Source organism: Microtus oregoni, unplaced genomic scaffold (genome assembly GCF_018167655.1).
Source record: "Microtus oregoni isolate MIOR12 unplaced genomic scaffold, Mior012 000007F_ref0000211, whole genome shotgun sequence".
In the NCBI taxonomy this organism is placed as follows: Eukaryota; Metazoa; Chordata; class Mammalia; order Rodentia; family Cricetidae; genus Microtus; species Microtus oregoni.
In genome coordinates this window covers 31913623-31938019 of record NW_024543066.1, presented here as the reverse complement: position 1 = coordinate 31938019, position 24397 = coordinate 31913623, and the positions used below count along the sequence as shown (strand labels likewise).

The 24397-nt window shown below is 37.4% G+C and overlaps 1 protein-coding gene across 1 annotated transcript in view; it reads right to left on the bottom strand.

The window, feature by feature from the left end:
* The window catches only part of Col19a1 (collagen type XIX alpha 1 chain), a 307873-nt gene that overhangs the window by 123475 nt on the left and 160001 nt on the right, over positions 1-24397 (bottom strand). The window contains exon 13 of the mRNA XM_041655913.1: positions 10137-10190. Within this exon, the coding sequence (XP_041511847.1) occupies positions 10137-10190 (54 nt within the window). The remainder of the gene's footprint in view (positions 1-10136; positions 10191-24397) is intronic.

Here is a 24397-nt window from a genome sequence, read left to right as displayed (position 1 = left end):
GGTTATAAGGGCTGATGCTCTTCTTGCCTGCGTTCCTTAGCTGTAGCCTTTAAACAGATTCTTCTCCAAAAGAAAGATTTGCTCTATGGTTTCTTACTGTCATCAGAGACACTATCATTATTTTCAAATTGTTCCGAAATAACTGAAGACTTTGTGTGTGTTCTGTGTCAGTTTCAGACATGCATATAATTAGTTTTAGTTGTTTTTACCATCAGGCTATTGCTTCGGGTCTCTGTTCATTTGCTCTTCTCAATGTTCACAGTATCTGGCTAGTTCACTTGCTTAGGTAATCATGTTCTATCATCTACCTTACATAAAAGATGCACAGGTGCCCTCTTCCTCTGCCTTTCCTGTCATAGTGCGATTATAAAATTTATTGTGTTGTCTTTGCTTCTGCTCAGAAGCCATCAGATTCTACACAAATGGCATTGATGTCTGTGTTTTGCTCGACCCCTAGCCCAGAGCCATGCTTAGTTGGTGGGTGATTGCCACTAATTGCTTTTACCCAAACCTTTCCGCAGAGGTCTCCTTTGTTTCTATGAGCTGCCTGTTGGGAGTTAACTGGGAAATTATTTCCCATATTCCAACCCAGAAAAAGGAGGCACAACCGTTTGCCCCAATGTGGGATAAGGTCTGTGTGCCCCAGAGAGCCCTGTGGATTCAAACTCTTCTAGGGTCCTCTCAAAGTCACATGTCCCTGTTTATTGCTTTCTCTGTGTGCTTCAGCTGCTCACAGGTTCCTTTCACCAGCTGCTTCAGTATTCTACCTCTGCTTTTAATGAACACCAGGGTAGCTAACTTCCACAGCGTGTCACAGAAAACATGAATTCAAGTACTTCGTCCTCATTTTTTTCTGTTATCTAGCTCTTGTTTTTTCATCCCCTCAGTGTACAGGGTTAAGTTTGATTTCTTTTGTAAGAATACTCTCAAATACCCTAAAAAGAAAAACTTAATAACATGGTTAAATAAATGTATACAGGTATGCAGATGTTTTATGTGGAACACTTCACAAAAAATACCATCAGTGGAAAGTGTGAAGACATGATCAAGGAATACAGTCACTTTCCTCAATGGTATCTTAGTCTATGGCCCTTTCTTTGGCTTGTCTTGATACTTTGGTTATGAGTCTAAACTTTAATGACAGGCATCTCTCCATTCCAAGGGTTGCTTTTTTTTAGAGTGTCATTATGATTGAGCATACGCAAGATTTATTTATTATTTATGGGAATATATGTATATATTGCAAATTTCATGTGCATTCATGTATTAGGTGTTACTTTAGATATTCATTAGTCATGTTTTCATAATACCGTCTCTGACATAAACAATGAAATAGTAGCCTTTGCTAGTGCTAAGGGTGGTTGTAGTTTAGCACATGGTTTCCATTCCGGAACCACAAACGATAGCCATGCAATGTATCCTTCTTAACTGCAGTGACTCTGAAGACCACCGTGGTGAACACAGCCACATAAATACAAACATGTATGAATGTGTTTGTATTGAACTAATTAAAAACTATCAAGTGGGTATCCCTAATTTCCAATGAGAACAATTCAAAGGACTTTTAAAAAAGGAAAATGAGGAAGAGAAGGGCATGAATTAGCTTTTTCTGAAGATTTCAAAAATGACTCTGAGTAGTTACGTCCATCCCACATGGAAGAAATGTCTGGTTTTTCAACGGCTACGTCATCGCATTTACTTTGCACCCGATGCTGTCTCTTGAGACTTTTGGTATGATACTAAAATATTTGCTTTCAGAATTCCCTTGTCACTGAAGGTTATTGCAGATACTAGAGCTGTGTAAAGTTGAGGTTTGAAATGTAGCTTTTGGGCTTTTAAATCTTTAGACTATAAAAAATGTTCCATTGTTCCTCATGTTTCGCCTTAAAAAAAAAAAAAAACCCTCCACATTCATAGTTCCCACACTTGTTCTTGGCGCTGGCAGCCATCCGCACACATATTCGCTGTCTCTCAAATGGATGGAAAAATGTTCTGCTTGACATTTTCCCTGGCAAAGTTAGCAAATTCTCAGGAAGGTGCTCTGTGTGATGTGGGTGCAGCTAAACCAGGGTGCAGGAGGCTGAGTTAGCACCGCCCACTCTGAAGAAACAGCTCCTTCTCTTTCCTGTCCCTGTACCCGCCCTCCCTGCTGCCCCACCGAGGGCTTCTGTGGCTCTGTAGGTAGCATTTATAGGATGCTTCAGTAGACACCTGTCACCAGAGAACATTCAAAGTGCCTCTGGTTTAATTCTCTAATATACCTGAGAGCCAAGTTGTGATAAAACAGACACATTTACATTAGAACTTGAAGCGGTTTTCCTGGAGTTGAGTTAATCCCACAGCTGAAGCAGGGTGACTCCGACAGCCACCCTCCCAGCTTCCTTCCCCCTGGCCGGGCAATTCTGGCTATTAGCTGCTGACTAGATAAGCATGCCCGGGGAAGCAATGTGTGCCTTTCTCTTCACGGAGACCAGAAAGGATCGGCTGCACCAGTGTCCCTTTTAATGTGTGGTCTTAAAGTGAAAATTGAAGTGGATCTCAGGTCAGTGCTCCAGTTAAATTCTCAATATTCTCCATTTTAAAGATATGCAAATTCGTTTTTTTATGTGGAACCACAAAGTCGATAATATTTCTTCTTATAGAGAAAAATATAACTTGTCCTTCTTTAAAACACTATTGGGTTTTTATGGCTTTGGTTTCATTTGATGGGCAAGAATGACCCTACCTGTCCTTTTTATTTTTAATTCCCCCCCCCCTAAGTTATGGCATTTTCATCTTCTGGAGATGAAGCTCTTTACAGGCTGGTCTTTCTGAAGGAGGCTCCATGATGGGCCTCTTCCACGGCACAGAATGGCTCTTACATGGATCTGTAGAGAAACTGCTCACAGTCAGTTGCCCATTTGGATACCACGAAAGGGCTCTTCTTTGCTAGTCACCAAATGGAGATAGTTTGCACAGCCATTTTATTCCACTACAAGTCATGTCACTTGGCCCTTTGTTTAAATGAATGTAAGAACCTTAGCTCATTGTGCCTCGGCGATCTATTTAAGTATTGGGTTGTAACCAGAGGCTACAATCGTTTTTCCTCCTCACCGATAGATAGTCCTTTCTGAGCATTTTATCTTTCTGGCTTAAGTTCATAGCAGGCACCACTAATTGGAGTGAGTTTTACCACAATGGACCACAGACACATTGTCAGTAACTAGCTGTGACATTTAACTGGATCTGAAGGATGGCCTTTTCTCCCCAAGTCCAATCCATGCCTGCTGCTGTCTCCTTCTGCCTGACTTCAATTAGACTGAGCTAGAAGTTGTCGCCATACGTCTTGTCTCTTGGATTTATAGATCCCATGAGGCAAAGCGCGAGAAGCAAAACTAGAAGATGTTTACCACTGATACGCAACTGTACCTTTGCCAATATATATTTGATATTAACAAACATGGGAATCTTCTCTGCCTTCCTGTCTTAACTCAGTGCTTCAGCAGATATACATACACACAAACACACACGCAATTTTTATTTGATGAAGATTTGGGAAATACTATATACTCAAAGACTGCTACAGAATCTATAAAATGGAATACTTAATTAATGCAGATTTGATTACTTTATACATTAAGTCTGATGCTGGGTTTTGTATACTCAAGCAAAGTGTTGCTGAAATTACATACCTCTTTCCTGAATCCTGTGTGCGTTGTTTAGCTTCTCATTCGTTCATCTAGAAATTCTAGAAATTAAAGATGCTATCTCACATGACATCTCAAGATAATCCTCATGGGGAAAATGTCTTCATAAAATAGTAGAAAATATGCCATCTGTGTGCTTGCAAGTATATGACATTTGCAGTAAGCATGAACCATGGGTTGTAGAGTTCAGAATCTTAAAGATACTGTCTACAACAAATTTACATACAGACTTAAGAGAGACTTCTTTTTCTGTATTTATGTCCTAAGTAGGAATAGAGTCAAAATAGTTTTTAAATAAAATTTTTGGAGTATACATTGTTAATATATCCATCGTTTTTTCTCAAGGTCAATATCAATTTTAATAAATAAGAATAGCAAGTTTATCTCTTCTGTTTTTAGACAAAGTCTCACTATGTGTCCTTGGGTGGTCCTTGAACTTGCTATGAATGACAGGCTGACCTCAAACTCACAGAGAACCGCCTGTTCCATCTAGCCTTCCAAAATGCTGGAATTGTAGGCATGTGTTCCATGCCTGGAAGCTTCCTTCTTATTGTACGTAAAATTAATCAAATGACTCCCTGAATTCATTGCAATTCGTCATCATCTCAAGTAGCCGACTTACGCCCCTGTAAGTATGTGAAACTGTGGGTTCACTTAACGAGCAGTTTCTTTAATGGCTTGGCTGTCTGAGATGATTTGCATAGGTGCGAAGTTACTGCATCTAAATAAAATGCTCTGAAGAAAGAGACAGGATAATGCTTTAAGCTCAAAGCCAAAGACCTGTCAGAATGCTGTGTCTTTAAAAGCACAAGAAAAGGACATAGGGCAGTGGTTTTCAAACCTTTTAATGCTGCACCCCGTTAATGCAGTTCTTCAGGTTTGGTGACCCCCACCATAAAATTATTTTGTCGCTACTTCATAACTGTACATTGCTTCTGTTGTGGATTGTAATGTAAATATCTAATAGTCAGGATGTTTTATATGCCAGCCCTCTGAAAGGGTCACTCAACCCGTCTCAAAGGGGCTGAGACTCACAGCTTGAGGACTGCTGATGTAGAGGCACAGCTGCACATGGGAATTGTGCTAAGTCCCACAGAAACAAACAGGCTTGAGGAAGAACTGGCTCGGGTGAGTGCTGAAGTCTCTGTTGGTTTCCTAGAAGCAGAGGCTTTGACGGCTGTTGTCCTAGTGTGGGGTCAGTAAACCCAGTTATTATCAGAGCATCATCTGTGTTATTTATGCTACCTTTGGTAAAGCGTATCACCCACATCAGAAATAAACAAGAAGGAAAGCGAGGCGCTTGCCAACAATCCTGGCAAATTTACTCGTAAAGCAAAGACCGAGGCCTTGGCTTCTCTACAGTAAGAACATCAATCTTCACGTCTTCCCCTTCAAGGGGAAGGAAGTAGTAGTGAAAAGCATTTTTCTTAAATGACTTCTCTTGATCATTACACAGTGTCGCTAATCGAGCTCTTGTAGGTGATGTGCCCTGCCTCCCCTTTCACCGTCTCTGGATCTCCAGGCTGGAGATGAGAAGGATGATCATTTCTGGCACGTACTTTGTACTCCGTATAAGCGGGCCTTGGTGGGTGGTATTATGATCTACATTTTCTAAGTGAGGAAACAGGTGCAGAGGGCCAGAGGAACTCACTCGTGATGACACAGTCAGGATTGAAATTCCATCGGTCTGGCCTCAGAGCCCCTGTGGCTCTACTCTAACCGCCGTCTTGCCTGTGGCATGAGAAGTAGGCAGACAGGCTACTCTCCCTGACTTCCTTTCATTTTGCTGGCTCCAACATCATGAAGGAAATATGATCGTTCCTTTGCCACCAAATCTGGGCAAGTACAATGGGGTGGGGTCCGAGCGACTCCATTTCTCTGTGTTCCGTTAAATGCAAGGATTCCTGATGCCAGACAGGCCGGGCATCTAGCTCTGTGAGGGAAAGTCATCCACACCTCAGAATCAAAGGAAGAAATCAAGGCAGAACTTTCCATGCCTGAGGGCAGGCTCAGGTACACAGGGTAACCTGGCAATATGACGAAGGGGGTTATGAGGAAAGTTATAGGAAAATTGAAAGTATTTCTGTTAGTATTGACATTAGATTCTAGTGACAGAGGGTAAGGATGAGATGTCATCTTTGTCTAACAATGCAAGTGCATATAACATGGTAACTAGCTGACTAATTGAGGCTCATTTTTAGACTTAGAATAATTTTTTTTATAAGAAATCGTATTAGCTTCACATTAAACTCACATTGTTCACATATATTCAATGTGTATATAAGAAAAGAAGAAGGCTACATTGAATAATTATAGCTTTTTTTTTATACGTTGGGAGATTCTATTATAAAGAACTTCTCAGGGAATCTGTCTCTCAGAGGGGATCTTTGTCAAAGTCAGCTCTCTTGAGGTATTTCATGTCAGCACCGATGAACACATGACCTGCCACCTGAACTAAGTCACTTAGCACAAATCTTTTCTGGGCTTCCATCCAGTTCCAGTCCCCATTGCTGCTTCTGCTTCCTCACAAAGACCCCTCTCATTTTCTTATCCCATCTGTTCCATTTTCTCTTCTAAGGCCTTGTCTATTAATCAATTGAAATTTATTCCTCGACTGACACTGGATCCGCCTTTTTCTCTTAACAATTTTTTTTTTGCTGACGTTGCTGCACATTGTGTGTGTGTTGTGTTATGTGTGTTGTGTTGTGTGTGTTTGTGTGCACTTTTATATGTCCCATGTGTGCTCAGGAGGCTGTAGCGACCAGTAGAGGACTCCAAAACCCTGGATCTGGAGTTTCCCTATGGTGAGCCACCATGTAGGTGCTGGGAACTGAACATTGGACCTCTGCAAGAGCAGAAAGAACTATTAACCTCCAAAATATCTTTCCAGCTCCTGATGTGAGGTTTAACCCTACTGTTTAAACCATAAGTGTTTTTAGAAATAATTTATTTTATGTGCTTTGGTATGAAGGTGTCAGGTCCCCTGGAGTTATAGACAGTTGCGAGCTGCCATGTGGGTGCTGAGACTTGAATCTGGCTCCTCTTGAAGAACAGCCAGAGTGCTTCCCAGCCCCTCTCCACAAATGTTAAAGCTCTCTCCTTTGACTTCTTGGTCCTGCTTGTATCCTGGGTACCTTCCTACTCCCTTCTCTGTTCTCATCATAAGCTGAACACTCTCCAGGCCTTCACATAGTGTGCCTTCCCTCATTCCTCTCAAACACACAGTATTCATAGCATAAGATCAATATATATTAGCTAAATTGTAAAATGGGTATTGACTAATAATGTGTTTAAGACTAAAAGTGTGAGTCAAATATTTTACTTACAGGATTTGAAAAAAGTTAAATTAATAAAGTTGATGGTATAAAACAAAGATGAAAATCAGGTGAAGAAAACATTCCTATAAATCTCAGATACACACTGCCATAGGATGTTGCTGAAATTAAAGTTACTCTTCAAGTATAAGAACATTAATTTTTATGGCTTATTAAATGAATAGGTTTTAAGCTAATGTCAGTTTAAAGGACAAATAAAATCAACTCATTAACATTTCAAACAGAGTTCTCTTTAAGTACCCATAAAACAGTATTGTCACTGAATCGGATAGAAATCTTTTTATTATACAGAGAGAGACAGACAGACATAGTGTCTTAATAAAAATAACTTAGCAATACATACCTATTTCTGTAATAGTTACATTTTCAATGTATGTCTTTACACCAGACTTGTTTGTTATTTTTTTGTTTTGTTTTGTTTTTTTGAGACAGACTTTGTCTGTAGCTTTGGGGCCTGTTCTGGAACTAGCTCTCATAGACCAGGTTGGCCTCGAACTCACGGAGATCTGCCTGCCTCTGCCTGCCAAATGCTGGGATTAAAGGCGTGCGCCACCACTGCCTGGCATATAATTGTCTTAATGTGAGATACTGTTATGTGTGTAATAGCAAAGGAAATCTAGAAGTTAATGATTTATCTACTATTAAACGTTCCCCTTTAAAGACATTGTGCCTAGAAGTTAAGTCCTGGGGACCTGTCATGCGTTTTATATTCCATTTTAACAGTCGTAACAAGAGTCAGACACCTATAACCAAATTTGCATGTTTGCTGACTGTTGATCAATATATTTTTATAGTTACAGATTTTTTCTATAGTATTTCAAAATTCAATGAAGTGGAATAATTATAAGTTTTAATTTCAGAAGGTGTGTGTGCATGCTTGTAAATAGGTTTATGTGTGCAATGTGTGTGTATTTGTGTTTGTGTATTCAGACATGTCTACATCTCACCTATACGTATAGTTAATGTGTTTTAAGGCTGAGTGATACCTGGCACCCTTAAAGAGAAGAAATGGTGACACTTAAGGATATAAGGATAAATCTACAGGGGAATTATATTAATTCACTTCCTGTTTAAGTAGCTCATATGGCAGAGGAAACATCATTGGGCACATTCAGAAATTAATTTAACTATGGATAATACTATTTATTTTCTTTGAAATACATGGAATTTTTGAGAGAGCAGTAGAAACAGGGACAAGCTATCCACAACAGTGATTATAAAATCCTGTTTCATTATCTACTGTCTGAAGCTGTTGCTCTTCAAAGAAAACAGAAAGAAAGTAATAGGAAATAGTCTGGAATACACACATTGATAAGTGGGAGTATATTTGCCTTAAAATTGTGATTGAGCTATAGTTCAAATAATTGCCTCTGCAATTATAAAAATCTGTCAGCTTTATTTATCCTTTGACCTATCTTTTTCAGAAGTGAAAGCTTTGATAAGGCATTGTTTCAATGGAAATGTATTAAAGCAAAAAAAAAAAAACCAAAACTCTCATTTGAATAAAAACTCTCATTTGAATAGTTTTTTGTTTCAGCTAGTAGCTGACAAGTCTCTCATAATCATCTTACAAACACAATTAAGAAACGTGGGTGAGAAGGAAGCAGAATTCACATGCATTGTATATGCTCTGATTAGCATGTCACAAGCCTGTTATAAAATGGCAGGCTGTGCTGCTGTTGCTTGGTTTGGCAGGTCTTTTCTGTTTAGAGTTTATTAATGATTTCAATGATGTAAAGATGTGTCCTGTTTGACTGGAAATCATGATTTTTATACTTCAAAATAACAAAATCACAGGAACATAATGTTCAAATAATAGAAGATTAGAGACTGAAATCCAGAAGATGAAATAATACAAGGTTTGTTCCAACACTGTGATATAAAAAGACAACCATACAACAGAGAGAACATGACTGGGCAAATGTTTTCATTCTAACAAAAGAGGGCAGTGTTTACCTGAGCACATGCCAGCACAAACCCAAAGCATCATCCCAGACTAGAAACATCTTAGAAAGCAGTGAATGTCTACTGTCCGTGGTATGGGGCTTACCCCACATACTGCATTGCACCCTATTAAGACTATATATTTCTAGTTCCATTCTTGATACCTGCAGGAGGTCATTTAGTGTTTCCTGGGACAAACTACCAGCCTGCAGTGGGCTTAGGAAAACATACAATGAAGGAAAAACGTATCAAGAGAATCCTTTCTTTATTAACCCAAAAAGGCAAAGCTAATAAATTGGTCTTTAGATATTTGAGGTACAGTGATATATTTGAAGGGTTTGACTTATTTTACATAGGGTAGAAATGAGATTAATATGAACAAATGAGAATAATTTAAGGTATACCTGGGCAACAAGAAAAAATACGACCTCTACTTCAGGAGCTAAAAGCCAAGTCATTTGAATACATGTTACAGAACTCTTATCCACCCTGCTGTAGCACTGATAATGCCTGATTTATGTAGCACAAAGGCTTGACAAACAGCATATGAGAAAGCATCCAGAATCAACTGAAAACAGTTCAACATGACCCAAGGAAGGTGTGCCAAGAGTCCCAGTGGAGTGGACCAGTTACCAGAATCCTTCAGGGATTCCCTTTCGTGGAGACACAGAGATTCCGCTCTGGCCAGAGATAGAGTTATTGTGTTATGTCCAACTATAACTGATATTCACTTATTGCCTATTTCATCTCGGTTAAAACCAATAAATAATAATTAAATAAGAGTTACAAAGAGTCACTAATGTCAATTAGCTAATTTGGGTCAAGAGCACAGCTAATATCCACAGTTTTTAGAGAATATGTGATAGACTGGGCTTCAACCAAAATACTCCTTAGCTTAAGGATGAAAACTATAGCCAAACTATTCTAGACCAAATTAGGGCTAATTTATTTTCTACAAATAATTGTCTGTAGATTTGTGCTGCCAATTTTGAAACTCTGTAGACTTTTCTGACCTTAAACTTCTGTCAGAATCTCTAATCTTATATTCTGTCTTTGGCAGTCGGTACCCCATATGCACCTGTTTGCTATATTTTTATTTTATTTTATTAGTGCTCAAAAAGAATTATCCTCCAAGTTAGCAAACTCTACCAGCTGTTCCTAGCTTACTTACCCTTTGACCTTCTTTTCCAGGTGGACCTTGGGGGCCTTGGATCCCTATGGAAGCCTGCGAAGAAAACGGAACACATGTTACCACTGGAGCTCTGTGCACCTGCCATGAAAGAATGTAGTGATAATTGATACTCATTTCAGTGGTGAAACCTAACAAGTTCAAGTCATTTGAGCTCCTGCAATGTTAATATATCAGTATGTCAATATATTAATAATGATAAGTGGCTCTTCCTGTTTCCAGAAAAGAGTAAATGGAAGTTCTGAGTCAGACGAAAGGGTAAACAAATGAACAAACAAGCAAACAATCAAAAAACCTCAAAAATACAAACAAAAAAACCCTCTTATTACTGAAACCCCATATTGTCAAACTACCAAACACGGAGGCTAACAATATTTATAAGCAGAAAAATTACCTTTTACATATTTAAATTTTATAAATAAATTACAATTTTGTTGAGAGTAGCTTTGTATAGTTTTAGAAAACACATGATTGGCTTCAAATATGTCTATTTATAACATGTACCTTTTGGTACCTTACATGTTATTGAATGATTTCTCTTATTGCCATCAAATGATGAAGGAAACCCATTATTTTTCAGACCATAAAAATGTTGATGAAACCCCAGGAGCTGTTATTCTGAAAGTCAGCTTTTTGAATTTCAGAAGAATTTGTTATTACAAGATGCCCTGCTCAACCTGAAACTGAGACTATATCACTCTTCTTTATCTTCAGCAATTATTATTTGGTATGGGATAATTCTGTATTCTGTCAATTATATTTTAAATAAATGCTGATTGGCCAATCAATAGGCAGGAAATATAGGTGGGTCAACCAGACAGGAAGTAGAGGCTAGTCAATGAGAATAGGAGAATTCTGGGAAGAAGGAAGCCCATTCCTCTCCAGTCCTGCTCAGACCAGGAAGAAGGAAGATGTGACCTGCCCCGCTGAAAAAAGTACTGAGCCATGTGGCTAACATAGATAAGAATAATGGGCTGATGTAAGTCATAATAGTTAATAAGAAGCCTGAGCTAATGGGCAAATCAGTTTATAACTAACGCAGACTCTCTGTATGATTTCTTTGGGGCTAAATGTCTGTGGGACCTGGTGGGAAGATAGAAACCAGGCAGGACAGAAACCTCAGTCAACAGAATGCCCACGTGGACACCTGCATCCACATAAAACCTGAGAGAGTTTGAGAAGTAATTCTAGACAGAAAAGAATAGAGTAAAGCATGGCTTCTTGGTAGCAGCAATTTCTTGGATCTGCTTTGCTTGCTAGAGGCAAGCGCTCTCATTTAAGAGAGGCTTCCTGACTCAGCTTGAGCCACAAAACCCTGAAGCTCTTTAAGAGGTTTGCCAAGGACATAACCCATTACTGGACATTATATAGGATGAAACATTTATTACATTGTCTGTACATAGAGAACATTTAAAATAGGAAGGCAGAAAGATAAATAAAATTGCAATTCCCAAATGAAATACAAACACACCAAATATCAAATTTTGAATCCATAAAAAAAATTTTTTTGAATCCATGAAGGCCAATTTTAACTATGATCATATTCAGTGCCTACACTCTGAGGCTTTGCAGATGTACTATCTACTAGTAAAGAGAAGGAAAATCTACCTAAAATTAGCTTCCTAGTAATTTGGCTTTACTGGAGTTCTAAACAGCACTAAAGCACCAAATGCCACAACCTTGAATGTAAATGTATATAAAACAAATAATGCAATGCATGGATAGTACATTTTTAAAAAGCTATTAAAGAATATATGTCTTAAGCAAAAAAAAAAAAGGTCTGCCATGAAACACTTAAATGGTGTTTATAAAAGCTGACCGCATGCTTTTGGTTTTCAGCTATAGCAGGAAAAAAAACTATGCTGTTTTAAAAAAACTCTGACCCTTTCAGGCAGGAGATCTGGCTGAGTGTGGTTTGTGAGCACATTGTTGCAGCTTGCTTGCTGGCAGGGACCTTGAGTTGTGGCAATAAACATGGCTCCAGCTGGTACCTCCGATATGAGTCTGGAATTTCAGAAAGCTAAGGAATGGGCTGCATCCAGCCGTCAAAGCCATGACTTTAATCCTACCCATATTGCTTAGCAAATTAAAGACTCATGTGTTTAGAAAAAGCGAGAGAGATACAGTAAAGAGAGATTCAAAGATGAAGAAAACCTCTAAATGTTTTACAGTGTGTTAAAAATATATGCAGGCTTAAGATCTCCTATGCTCTTGGATGAATTAACATAGTAAACTGGTAGAATTAACATAGTAAAATGGCAATCTTACCAAAAGCAGTCTACAGATTCAACACAATGCCTATCAAATCCCAGCAAAATTCTTCACAGACCATGAAAAAACAATACTCAACTTCATATGGAAAAGAAAAAAAAAACCCAGGATAGTCAAAACAATCTTGTATAATAAAGGAACTTCTAGAGGCATCACAATCCATGACTTCAAACTCTACTACAGAGCTACAGTACTGAAAACAGCCTGATTTTGGCATAAAAACAGACAGGAGGACCAATGGAACTGAACAGAAGACCCTTATATTAATCCACACACCTTCAAACACCTGATTTTTGACAAAGAAGCAAAAAACATCAAATGGAAAAAAGGAAAGCATATTTAACAAATGGTGCTGGCATAACTGGATACCAACATGTAGAAAATGAAAATAGTTCTATATCTATTTCCATGCACAAAAGTCAAGTCCAAATGGATCAAAGACCTCAACATAAAGCCAGCCACACTGAACCACATAGGAGAGAAAGTGGGAAGTACATTTAAACTTATTGACACAAGAGACCACTTCCTAAATATAACCCCAATATCAATGTCACTGAAAGCAACAATTATTAAGTGGAACCTCTTGAAACTGAGAAGCTTCTATAAAGCAAAGGACATGGTCAACTTGACAAAACAGGAGCCTACAGAATGGGAAAAGATCTTCACCAACCCCACATCAGACAGAGGAGTGATCTCCATAATATACAAAGAACTCAAGAAATTGGTCATCAACAGAACAAATAATCGAATAACTAAATGGAGTACAGATCTAAACAGGGAACTCTCAACAGATGAATCTAAAATGGCTGAAAGACACTTAAGGAAATGGTCAATATCATTAGCCATCAGAGAAATGCAAATCAACTCTGAGATTCCATATTATACATCCCGTAAGAATGGCCAAGATTAAAATCAGTGACGATAACTTTTGTTAGAGAGGATGTGGGGTAAAGGGAACTATTGGGGGAGGCTGTTTGTTCATTCCTGGCTGCCGAGAACTGAAATAATCACACAGAAATCTGTATTATTTGCAATAGTGTTTGGCCAATAGCTTATGCGTCTTTCTTGCTAGCTCTTATTCTTAAATTAACCCATTTCTATTATATTTTACCATGAGGCTCGTGGTTTACCAGTAAAGTTCCAAGGCATCTGTTTCCTTTGGCGGCGGCTACATGGTGTCTCATTGACTCTGCCTACTTTCTCCCAGCATTCAGTTTATTTTTCCCACCTATCTATTCTTCCAAAGCAGCTTCTTTATTAACCAATATACAGATGGGCTTCCCACACCATTTACACAATGGTACATTTACACAATGGAGTACTACACAGTGGGAAAAGTATAATGACAGCTTGAAATTTGTGGGCTAATGGATAGATCCAGAAAACATTATATTGAGTGAGATAACCCAGTCCCAGAAATACAAATATCATATGTACTCATAAGTGGCTTTTAGACATAAAGCAAAGAAAACCAGCCTACAAATCACAATTTCAGACATCCATGAGGACCCTTAGAAAAACATACATGGATCTAATCTACATGGGAAGTAGCAAAAGACAATATCTCCTGAGTAAATTGGGAGCATGGGGATCATGGGAGAGGGTAGAAGAGAAAGAGGGAGGATGGGAGAGGAGTGGAGAAAAATACATATCTCAATAAAAACAATTTAAAAAATAAATAAAAATAACAAAATTCTGTATAAATTATTGAAACAGATATTCGAACATTAGTACAAAATTTCTGATTTTTGCTAATTGTCAAATTCTTGACTTCTTCACCATGGTTGATGAGTAAAAGCTATACATTTATCACTTTGGTTATTTTATATAATTTGGAAGAATAATGGTATGAAAGTATGATGAACTTCCATTTTACTATCTTAGGAGTAAAACTTGGGGACTGAGAAATTGATCAATTTTGTTTGTAATTTAAAAACCACTGTCAAAATGATATATAAGCATGGAAAGTTGGCTCGTTAGCCTAATTCCAAGATAACAACAAATTCCTAATATTTATGAGTAAACCGAATGTTGAAATTAAAATATACCAATATTAATTACAGCATAATTACAGAGGCACATTATTTTGTATGAGACTGACACATTCTTGGCTCTAAATGAAACTCTTCTCTTTTGCCCTCAGGAAAGCTACCGTATTTCAAGAATAATCAAACTAATACACAACATTTTTGATATTCATCCAAATGCTGACAACTCCTTCAATGTTTTTAAACATGTTTCTAAAATTCATACACATTGGCTATCATCAAAGGAATATGCTTAAATCTTGGAAATATTAGAACTGTATTCCCTTTACAAGTATGGAAAATTATATTGTGAAGTCTGCACAATAATGCAAAATAGTACATTTTATTTTGAATGAGTTCAACATATTAGGAAATATGAGAATCTTTTGTGCAAAGGTCTACTCGGGAAGAAAATGGTACACGCATAAATGCCAAGTGTGCCATACAGCCACAAGCTCTGCTCCTACTTCACTCAGGCTAAGTGAAGGAGCCAAGTAGCAGATTGATGAAAGCTCACTAAATTCTGTTTAATCTTGAACAAATAACGTCCAATTAAAATTATCCACGGCATCTTATATTTAATCTTCGCCATGCTGCCCCAATGCTCAGAAATTTTGCTCCTGGTGTGCTGGATAGTGTTATCAAACTCAGGACGCAGGCTGCTGTGTGTAATGCCCTGTCTTTGATCCAGCTCCAGTACTTTTTATACTGCAGTATGGAACATTAGCTGACATTTACAAAGAAAACGAGTTTTAATATTGACAGTAGTAAAACAGATCCATCAGTTACACACACATAACATTTTTCCAACATGAGAAATTGTGATTTGGGGATATTTTTATTATTTACAGTTTTTCAAGCCTATATTCTTTCCATTTAGTAAGGCCAAGCAATGAATTTATTCATCACTAACTATGAAAATCAGAGATCTACTTGAGTGGTTGGCTGCTTGAATTAAATGTGAGAACTCAGCTCTCATTTCAGAACCATGCTGTTGTATTGTCTTACTTGGCTTTGTAAATGATATTCTGTATTTACTGTATTTAACCTTTCCTTTGATCCTGAGTTCTGGAGGATAGAAGTTATTATATATTCTGTTTCTACCTACTTACACCATCTACTCAATACAATGCAAAGTAGGTCAAATCATGAAGAAGAAAACATTGTCATAGAGCAATGCTTGGTGATGCTAATGGGAACACAACTCTCTATACATACAATTATTATTGTTTTAATAACTTGATTTCACTATTGCATTAGGGAAGTAATTTCCCCCTTTCATTTCAGCATTCCATATTCATAAATATCATCCTTTTACTTTCAAGTCTTTTTTCATCCTGTGCTCTATAAGTGAGAGACATCATGCGATACTTTAATTTAGGGTATCCTCCAGAACTTGATGATAAGACCCTACTGCTGAAGACCCCATATGCTTGAGCCTTATAATATGGAGGAATCAAACTGGTAATGACCTGAAAGCTTCATGCCTACTGGCTGGCTTTTTCATTGCTGGAAGTGTCATGTACCCTACTTGGAGAGAAGTAACGCTCAGTCCTACCCAGAAATACACTCCGTGAGCTACAATAATGATCAAAATGGCAAGAGAGGCATTGTAGTATAAAAGTGGCATGAATGTTTTGGGGATAAGTAACCTCTTCTAATTTTACCAGAATTTAAGCCCTGCCGCATAAAAGGAACTCTGAACATGAGTCATAGTATTAAATCGACTTCTAAAGACGTCTCATTATGCATATAGATTAGGCTATTTCTCAACTTTCATCAGAGAAGCTTCTTCTTGTAATTATGGTGATTAGCACAGAGACTCGAAATGGGTCAATGCAGAAAATAACAAATGTGGGATTCCCAGCACTAAAATGGGTCCTCAGGACCACGCCCTTTCCTCCTGAGGCTCAAGGGTTATCACACCAAAGGAGCTGAAAGATTTTAAGAGCCATCAATTTAATCTCTGTATTCCGTGTGACTTAATTAAACTCCATTGGGTATCACTTTTCCTTTAAGAGACAGAGAGGGTGGGTGGCTCCTGTGAGAAGGGGTTTGCTGGGCAACCGGACACTTACACACAGGACTCAGTGGTTGTCACTGCATACACAAGACTATCGGAAGATCAAGCCAAACCAAGTCTTGGTGGTGAACAACTCCACCCCTAACCGAGGAGCTATGGACAGTTTGAGCAGCTGGGAGAGGGAAGTCAGTTTTCTTTCTTTCTTTCTTTTTTTTCATTTTTGCAATCCCAGAGAGAATATCTATAATCCTACCCCATGAACATACTGGCAGCATTAAGTGGATTTTAAAAAAGGAGCATATGGATTGAGAGATGGAGTAAATAGGGTGGAAAGTGGGTGGAAGGAAATGGGGGATTGACTTGATAATGATATATTGCACACATATATAAAATAAAATTGCAGATAATAATAATTATCACTGCATGTAAAGGAAGTGTGTGGCCTGGCATATGTGTGGAGGTCAGAACACAATTTTGGCGAACATTTTTTTTCTTCCAGATTCATGTGGACTCTCCGGCTTGTGTGTCAAAGGCTTTTACTGTCTGCATCTCCTCGTGAACCCAAGGATAATCGTCTTTTAGAAACTGGCTTGTTTCAGTTAACACGATGATAATGATGTGCCATCCATTTAATTTAATTTCTCTCTTCTGTGTGACTTAATAAAACTCCATTAGGTACCACTTTTTCTTTATCGATGCACCTGCTCTTTAACATTGGACTGACTTTGTTACTCATCTGCTGTAAATATACATCAATAAACATAAGTATGCATGTTTCTGTGTTGCATACTGGCAAAGAGGCCTTTGGACATGTACCTATGTGTGGGTATCATATGGGAATTTTATTTTCTTTTTTATAATTGCCATAGTGGCCCTACCCATTTTACATTGCAGTCAGCTGTATAATAAGGATTTGCCAGTCCTCCCTATCTTCATCAGTTTTTATTTTGTTTCTTTTGCTTTCTTTGTTTTGTTTTTGAGACAGGTTTTTTTTTTTTTTTTTTTTTTTTTTTGTAGCCCTGGCTGTCCTGAAATTTGCTACATAGACCAGGTTGATCTCCAGCTCACAGAACTCCACCTGCCTCTGCCTCCTGAGTGACTGGATTAAATTGTAACTGGGGTGAGATGCAATTTCAATGTAGTTGTGGTTTTTATTTCTCTTGGGCTAAAGATTTTTTATATATTTATAAATCATTTGTTTATCTTTTGGAAATGTGTCCAGTTTATTTGGTAAATTATTTACTGGAATATCTCCTATTTTAGTATTGACCTTTGAGTTCTATACTGTTTATTAACCCTCTTTCAGATGACTAGATGACAAGATTTCTTTGCTTGTCTCTTCTTTTGGTATTTTTTCTTTGCCATGCTGATGCTTTTCAGTTTGACACGATTTCATTTGTTACTTAGGAGTCCTTATTCAGAAAGTTCTTGTCTGTGCCTATATCTGGGCATATTTCTCTTATGGTTCTCTCTAGGTGTTTCAAAGGTTCAAGTCTGTGATCCATTTGAGTTGATTTTGTACGAGATGAGAAACAGAGACCTGGTTCCAACCTCGACACATGAATATCCAATTTCCTCAGCACCATTTAGAGAAGCTATGGACTTTTGTCTAGTACATGCCTTTGTCACTTTGGTTAGAAGGCATATGGCTATTGCTATGTGGGCTTATTTCTGTGTCCTCTGTTATAATCAATTGATTTACATATCTGTTTCTGTACCAGTCAGTACCATGTTGCCATTGTTACTATGGTTCTGTAGTAGATTAATAATTGGAGATCAGGTATTGTGATACCTCCAGAATTGCTCTTTTTTTGCTCAGGATGGTTTTGGCTTTTTATATCTCTCTATTAATCTTATAACTAACTTTTCTTTTTTGTGAATAATGTCATTGGAATTTTGATGTTGTCATGAATCTGTAGATAAATAGTTTTCAGTAATATAGCCATGTTCACAGTATTATTTCTGCTGGTTTATGTGCTTTGGAAAATCTTTACATCTTCTAATGTCTTCTTCAGTTTCTGTCTCTGGGGTTTTATAGTTAGCACTGTAGAGGCCTGTCATCTCTTCACTTAGGATTACTAATAGTTAATTAATTTCCAGGCTAGTTCTTCTCTCTCTCTCTCTCTCTCTCTCTCTCTCTCTCTCTCTCTCTCTCCAGGGTTTCTCTGTAGCTTTGGAGCCTGTCTTGGAAATAGATCCTGCAGACCAGGCTGGCCTTGAACTCCCAAGTGCTGGGATTAAAGGCGTGTGCCACCACTGCCTGGCTACTAAAGTTCCTTTCTTTCTGAACTCATTTATTATGGTGCATAGAACAACATTGATTTTTGCATCTTAAATTTGCATTCTGTTTGCTAGAAGTATTTATGTAGTTTCAGACTTTTCTAATGAATTCTTTAGAATATTTAAAAATAGGATCACAATATCTATAAATAGAAGCAATTTGAGTTATTTTCATACTTCCATCTCTTTTTATCACAATGTCTATAAATAGGAGCAATTTGACTTATTGTCATACTTCCATCTTTTTATTTTTTCCTGCCAATAGGGCAAACTGAGGATTCAAATGTATAGGATTACACTATATCTAATATTAGTGCGGAATAAACACTCATGACTCATTTCTGATTTTAGAGGAAATGTTTCCAGGTTTTTTTTTTCCTTTTTTTTAATTGAAAAAAAAACTTCCGCCTCCTCCCAGCCTCCCATTTCCCTCCCCCTCCTCCCACTCCTCTGCCCCCCCCACTCCTTTCCCCCTCCCTCTCCAGTCCGAAGAGCAGTCAGGATTCCCTGTCCCGTGGAAAGTCCAAGGTCCTCCCCTCTCTATCCAGGTCTAGGAAGGCGAGCATCCAAACTGGCTAGGCTCCCTCGAAGCCAGAACATGAAGTAGTTCAAAACCCAGTGCCATTGTCCTTGGCTTCTCATCAGCCCTCATTGTCTGCCATGTCCAGGTTTTTTTCTCTTCATTCACTATAACGCTTACAACATTGGTTGTAGGTATATCACGTGCATCCTGTATTTTTTAGGAGTATGCTCCTCCCAACCCTTTCTGCTTAATCAGGGACTTTAATAATTGTTTGGAATGTTGGGCTTTTTAAAAGGTTGTTTGAAAGTCCCTTCATCTATCTGTATTATGTTACATTCATTTACATGATATGAACAAATCCTTGCATCTATGTTCATGAAGAAAATTGAACTATAGGCCTTTATTTTTGTATCCTAATCTTAGAACTGATTTAGGATTATACCGACTTCATAAAATAAGCTTGGTGGTGTTTCTTCCCTTTCACTTTTATCAAATAATTTGGGATAATTAGGCTTTTTATTAGTTCTTCTTTAAAGACCTATTAGAATTATGTCCTATGCAATCTTGTTCTTTTTTATTTATTTAGGTACTTTCTAGCAATACTTCAATCACATTTCTTGTTATTTGTTTATATTTTCTCAACAAATTTTGGTACACCAGTCAGTGTATGAATTTATCCATTTCTTCGGGTTTTCCTGTTTTACTTCATTAATGTCCATTTTTAACACCTCTGAAAAAGCATTTATTTAAGTCTTTATTATGTGTATATGCATATTTCTTCATGTGGATATGTGCATGCGAGTGCAGGCCATGAAGACCGGAGGGATCATTCTGGAGTCAGAGTTAAAGGTGGTTATGAACCACCCAACTCGGGAAACAAACTCAAGTTCTCTAAGAGAGCAGTAAGCCCTTCAAAACACTGACCCTTCATTTTATCCCCAGTGACTCTGTTTGGGTCTCAATTTAAATCTGAGTCCTTTGCTTTTTTGGTTAATCTATTTAGTTGAAGATTTGGTGATTTAGCTTGCCTTTTCAAAGAGATAACTCTGAAAACCTCGCTCCTTTGTGCTATTATGGGGCTTTTCATTTTATGGCAACCGGATATTCAGTCCTTCTCACAAATGATGGGTTTAGCTTGTTCTTTCTTTTCTGAACCATACAGGGTACCATTTTAAACTGATTTATGTGAAATTTTTAATGGACACATTCACAGCTCTATGGTTTTAGAACTGTCTTTGTTGTTTACCAAATATTCTGCAAATCAACTTTCCCCCTGCCTTTTTCGTTGTTCTAGAAATTAAAAAAAATGCTTCAAATGTCTCACTAATCACGTAAAATCTTTGAAAATACCTGATTGATCTCTATGTGTTTGTTCAGTTCCTAAGTTTTTTCTTTGTATTGATTTCTAATTTTATTCCATTATAGTCTGATAAAGAAATATTTTTCCATGCTTTTATATTTGTTAAGACTTTCTTTATGGCCTAAATAGTGCTCCACTTTGGAGAAAGTTCCTTGGGCTATGTCGATGAATGGGTAAGCTGCAGCTGTTGGACAGAACATTCCATTAATGTCTGTGAAGTTCATTTGATCTGAAATGTAGTTTCCTCTGAAGATCCATTGCTGACATTTGTTTGGATATCTATTGATCAAAGTCAGGTATTGGAATTACTCAACATTATTGTATATGGAACTGTCTGCTCTTTTGTGTCCAGCAGCATTTGTTTTAGGCAGCCTGGATATATCAGTGTTCAGAGTATATGGATTTACAGTCATATTTTCTTATTAGATTGAGAAATTTAACTCTCATTCATCTTCCTCATTCTGGAATTATCATTTTGTTGATACTTCAGTCTGACTTGTGGTTCGTTAACTAATGAATCACACATTGACTGAATTTCATCTCAGTTATTAAACTTAGTAAAATCTTTGGTCACTCCCTCACCCTATTGTGTATATTTTTCTAGATTTTTGTATTATTAACTGTTTAAACACGTGGTGCATTTATATGTTTTTTGAATGTTTTCATTCATTTAATTAGGTACTGAGTGCCTATCCCTTTAATCTACTCCTGCCATTTATTTAGTCCGCTATAAGGGTATCTGAGATAAGGTTATATCTAAAATGTTACAGATGTATACACTCACTTTTGTGAAAGAGAAACCTGAGATTGTATTTAGCATTTTTATAATCTAAGCATCTATTTGTTCACCTGTTGTTTGTCAATGGAGTTCTGGATGTTAAAAATGTTGACAAAGAATGGAGTTCATAAGACTGATCCATCTTTTGGCTAAAATATGTAGAATGCGGTCCTAGCCAGCTAACACATTCCAGTGAGTAGCTGTTACAATGTGTTACATTTCACATAGTTCTCTCTGGACAATGGCTGATTATTTAAGACACACTTGGGATTATCATTATGGAAGCTGGTGTAAATATTTAGCTGAGAAATGACTTAGCATTAAGTGGTTCAGAACAGCACTTTGAAATGTTTGGCAAATATAGCAGATGTTTAGAAAAGTTAATTGGATAGATTAATTGCATTTGAACACATTTCCACTTGTGAAAAGAGGCAAGATAAGTTCATAACTTCTCAATCAAAGAAAGGAGCTGAATTAAATCAAAGTGTTTTCTTTGTAAGTGTTATCTACACCCCTTTGTCAGGAATGCTGAAGTACAGAACACGTAATATTATCTTGACTAAAATGTTACATGGGTAAGCATACTGTAAGTGTTATGATTATTGCTTTATAATATGCTTCAAAGGCTTGAAACATAAGATTACGCAGTATCTGCATAAAGTTTTAAAATGCTACCACTGTTTTCAAATAGAATATATGATGATAATGCTGGAAACAGTTCATCTGTCAATGTAAAAAATTCTTATTATTTGTATGAAAACAAGAACAAATTCTTCTTAGCTGTGTATATCAGAATAAATTATTTTCTTTTTAGTTTTTTTATTAGTGTTTTTTGATTAAAAAATGTTTGATTCAAGACAAAGTGACTACCTAAAATAAAATGAAATAGGATCCAATCATAAGAAATGTTTTGAAATATAAAATAAAAAATTTATGAGAACAATGTAAAGGACTCATTGGTTTATATTATATTTAAGAATTAGAAGGATACAAAATTTCCTTAGGATATATGTTAAGAAAATTAAATCTGTATTTATTTCAAAAGTCTATGGTTTTATTATAAGTAGTTTTCAATGCACAGTAGTAAGTGGGTGTCTTTAAAATGAAGAACAGTAAAACACCTTCCACAGATTGAAGAAGTCTTTATCAACCTTCCCAGGAACATGAACATGCGATAGTTTTTCAGTCTGTGGCTTCTGAAATATTAGTGTGCAGCAGGGATTTGGTCATCAGCCTCTGTAAACAAGTTTCCTAGCTGGATGGACAACCGATTCCCACCAGTAGTTAAGTACAGAGCCTTCTGTCTATTAATTCAGCCCAAAGCCCTTGAAGTTTCAGTCACCAGACACATGCGGTTTCTGAGGTACAGTTTGGAAGTAACCTCAGCCTGTGGTGGGTGAATTCAGAAAACAGAGCCTTTTGTGTTAGAGATTCTGAAATAGCTATTCTTTGTTGCCATAAATGAGTTTTCTAAAACTAGGAATCGTATAGGTTAAAAATGCAACATGTCTTTGGATTTGGAAAGGGAGACATCTATATTACCCACAAACATCCCTCCAACACTGATGTTTTGCTCTACTGTAGAGCTTTCTACTGGCTTGTTGTGTGTACACCCTCAGCTTCCTTTCTGTGGGCACAGGACCTAGCACTGCCTCCTGAGTCTGGCAGGTAAGAATGGATGAATGATGATTGAGATTCTAATTCTTGCCATGGCTCGCAGTATTTCTGTCGTAGGTAGCAGTGAGAACACTGATTGCCACAGATACAGAAAATCCAACTCAAATGATTCCACTATTCTCCCACAAATCCCACTTGATGTCAAATAATGCAAGAGAGTTTTTACTACCTGTGGGGTTAGGGATGAAAGCAGACACTAGCGTCCCACTTGAAGAAGTTTGCCCTTTATTACAGAAAGACACATAACCTGTATTGCTTAACTTGTCTCATGCTGACGAAGATTTATTTTGAAAGTATTTACTCTTGAAAAATAGAATTGCACAAAAAATCAAAGAATCTGTGTAAATTCTTAACTAGTGACAAAGAGAATCGGTAAAGTTGCTTAAAATGCGTGTGTATGGAGCTGGCTCAGTTAGTACAATACTCACTTTGGAAACATGAGGGCAGATTTTTCTCCAGCCCCCACACAAAGGCCAGGCATTGTTGCCTATATTTAGAATGATCCCAATTAGATTAATTAAAATGGAATCTGTCACAAGGCATGGTGGCACACACTCATAATTATGACACCCAGGAGTTGGAGGCAGAAGGACTGTGAGTCCAAAGCCAGATTTGAACACAGCAAGACCCAGTCTCAAGTAAACAATTATCCTATTTAGAATATTAGACTCTTAGCACTGGGAAGATAGAGATAATAGAATCCGTGGAGCTCCTAGGCCAGTCAACATAATGCCATGAGAGATTCTTGCTTAAAACACAAGCTTGTTGGGTCCTGAGGAATGATACCCAAGGTTGATCCCTGCCCTCCACACACACCCATACATTCATTTACATGCATTCGCACACATATTCACACCACAAGCCAGCCGTACAAATAAATAAATAAGGAAAGAAAGAATGCCTATATCATTTTAAATACCAAATATAATTTTTCATTGATAATAACTTTTAAATTCACCTTCATTTATTGACTACAAATATGTTCATATGGTGGTAATTCCACCTTTAAATTATTCTTGATTACAATTTTAAAAAGAGGATTTATTTCTATGTACGTATGTATGTATGTGCATGTATATGTGCATATGTGCCCAGGTGCTTGGAAGGCCAAAAGGGAATCAGATCTCTCTGGATGTACCTGGATTTACAGGTGGTTGTTAGTCACCAGACATGGGTACTGTGAGTACTAGAAACAGCTTGGGTCCTCAGGAAGAACCTCAAGTGCTCTTGGCTAATGAACATCCTCTTTGATTCTGGCTTACATAAATTTTATTTAGATTTATTTTGACCCTGATTTAATGAAA